At 37.6% G+C, this 2,434-nt stretch overlaps 1 protein-coding gene across 5 annotated transcripts in view; it reads right to left on the bottom strand.

Annotated features, from left to right (window-relative positions):
• Window positions 1-2,434, bottom strand: part of RDX (radixin) — a 112,660-nt gene that overhangs the window by 69,601 nt on the left and 40,625 nt on the right. For 4 of the 5 annotated variants that reach the window (XM_011992132.1, XM_011992125.1, XM_011992142.1 and 1 more), the window contains one exon: window positions 420-580. The exons of the other annotated variant lie outside the window; for it this stretch is intronic. In XM_011992132.1, coding sequence (XP_011847522.1) covers window positions 420-580 — 161 coding nt within the window. The remainder of the gene's footprint in view (window positions 1-419; window positions 581-2,434) is intronic. 5 annotated transcript variants of the gene reach the window in all.

Below are 2,434 nucleotides of genomic sequence, written 5' to 3'. Positions count from 1 at the left end.
AAAAAAAAAAAAAAAAAAAACCCTAGCCGGGCGAGGTGGCGGGCGCCTGTAGTCCCAGCTAATGTAGTCCCAGCTACTCGGGAGGCTGAGGCAGGAGAATGGCGTGAACCTGGGAGGCGGAGCTTTGCAGTGAGCTAAGATCCGGCCACTGCACTCCAGCCTGGGCGACAGAGCGAGACTCCGTCTCAAAAAAAAAAAAACAAACAAACAAAAAAAAACTTACTCTTTTGTATTTTTAGGTTTTTGTTTAGGCAGAAATAAAACTTATAGGTTTTTGTCCACACTTTGTTATTAAGTTACATGTTATCTTTGGCTTGCTTTCCAGAAAGCACAAAATGGTTGCTTTTTGTTTTTTCTTTTTAGAGGGTTCACTCTATGCTTTTATTTAAACTTTTTTCTCTAAGAAGACAGTTCCTTACTAGCTGCTCCTGATTCTTCATCTGGTCGGCAGCTTGTTTTGCTATGGCAGACTTCGCCTCTTCAGCAGCTCGACGCTCTTTTTCAAGCCGTTCTGCTTCTTCTTTTGCTCGTTTTCGTTCTTGATCCAGTTCTAGAGCTTTTCGAGTCTGTTCTTCTAGTTCTGTGAAATATGTGTATTCCCCCCAACAGCGATTAATTCCAAACATTCTCATTATCAAAAGAAGCTAAAATAGTAGCAAGAAATCAAATCTGTTCAGTTTCTAAAAATTAGCACACATGTAAATACGTATGTATATACCTCTTTGTTTTCTTGAGACAGGGTCTCACTCTGTTGCCCAGGCTGGAGTGCAGTGGCACAATCATAGCTCACTGCAGCCTCTAACTCATGGGCTCAAGCAATCCTCCCACCTCAGCCTCCCTAGTAGCTAGGACTACAGGCACTATATCTCATTTCTCACTTGGCAAAAGCCTAATAATTTTTAAAGAGACATGAAAATCTTTTGCAATTCAAGTTATGTAAAAAGGCTACAAGCATATAACTTTATTTTATTTTTAAGAAATAATCTCTCCATTTAAAGTTTTAATCTCAGTAAACAAATTGCCATGTTTCAGAAATTTTTAACACTTCCATTAAGTTTTTACTTACCTAAACTAATAAGTAAATCCAAGAAATTAAGATTGAAAACAGTATTTACTGACTCAAAAATAGGAATTTTGATGTGAATTATATGAATTATTGAAAAATGTGAGTTACTGGTATATATCACTTCCTACGGCATGAAGATAAGTAATATTGGGAGATAAATAACATGAATTTAAATCCTTAAGTGTATAGATCACTAAGTTAAATCTCTTTTCTTATTCCAATGAGTTGAACAGGAAAGGAAAATAAATTTTTAAGAGAGTTTAAAAGTTCTAACTTTAAATATTATTTTGACAATTATTTAAGCCCTGTGACAGAAGACAACAGAATGCCACCTACTAAGACAGTACAAGGTCCTACAAAGAATGATTCTCCCTTACTGTATACTAAGAGAATGTGTATGTCATGAAATTTGAAAGCTAACTGTAACTTACAACCTTTTACTTACTGTCCTTAATTTTGTTGGTCTTGATCAGAACTAGTTAAGTAATTGCAGTTAAGACTTGGAAGGTTTTAGGCTGGGTGTGGTGGCTCATGCCTGTAATCCCCAGCACTTTGGGAGACCGAGGTGGGTGGATCACTTGAGGTCAGGAGTTTGAGACCAGACTGGCCAACCTGGTGAAACCCCATTTCTACTAAAAATACAAAAATTAGCCAGGCATGGTGGTGGGCGCCTGTAATCCCAGCTACTTGGGGAGGCTGAGGCAGAAAAATCGCTTGAACCCAGGAGGCAGAGACTGCAGTGAGCCAAGGTTGCACCACTGCACTCCAGCCTGGGCAACAGAGCAAGACTCTGTCTCAAAAACTACAATAACAACAAAACAAAACAAAACAAAACACTTGAAAGGTTTTGAGAGGGTTGGAGAAGAATGACTCTTCGGTTAGGTTTTAAATTCTTAATAAAATATACAAAAACCACAGCAATTAGGCCAAAAAAAAAAAAAGAAGAGGAAGAGAAAGAAGAAAGAAGAAACAAAGGGTATCCAAAGTGGAAGGAAAGAAGTCAAATTAACATTATTTGCAGATAACATGATCTTATACCTAGAAAAACCTAAAGATCCCACCAAAAAAAAAAAAAAAAAAAAAAACGGCTGGAACTGATAAATGAATTCAGTAAAGTTGCAGGATGCAAAATCAACATTAAAAAATCATGGCTGGGCATGGTGGCTCATGCCTGTAATCCCAGCACTTTCGAACGGCAAAGTGGGAAGATTGCGTGGGCTAGGAGTTTGAGACCAGCCTGGTCAATAGAGTGAGACACCATCTCTTCTTAAAAACTAAAATTAAAAAAAAATCAGTAGCCATTTATATACACCAACAGTAAACAATCTGAAAAACAAACCAAGAAAGCAATTCCATTTACAATAGCTT

This window comes from Mandrillus leucophaeus, unplaced genomic scaffold, assembly GCF_000951045.1.
Source record: "Mandrillus leucophaeus isolate KB7577 unplaced genomic scaffold, Mleu.le_1.0 Scaffold1101, whole genome shotgun sequence".
Taxonomy (NCBI): Eukaryota; Metazoa; Chordata; class Mammalia; order Primates; family Cercopithecidae; genus Mandrillus; species Mandrillus leucophaeus.
The sequence above is the reverse complement of the archived record's forward strand: the minus strand, read 5'-3'. Positions and strand labels throughout refer to the sequence as shown.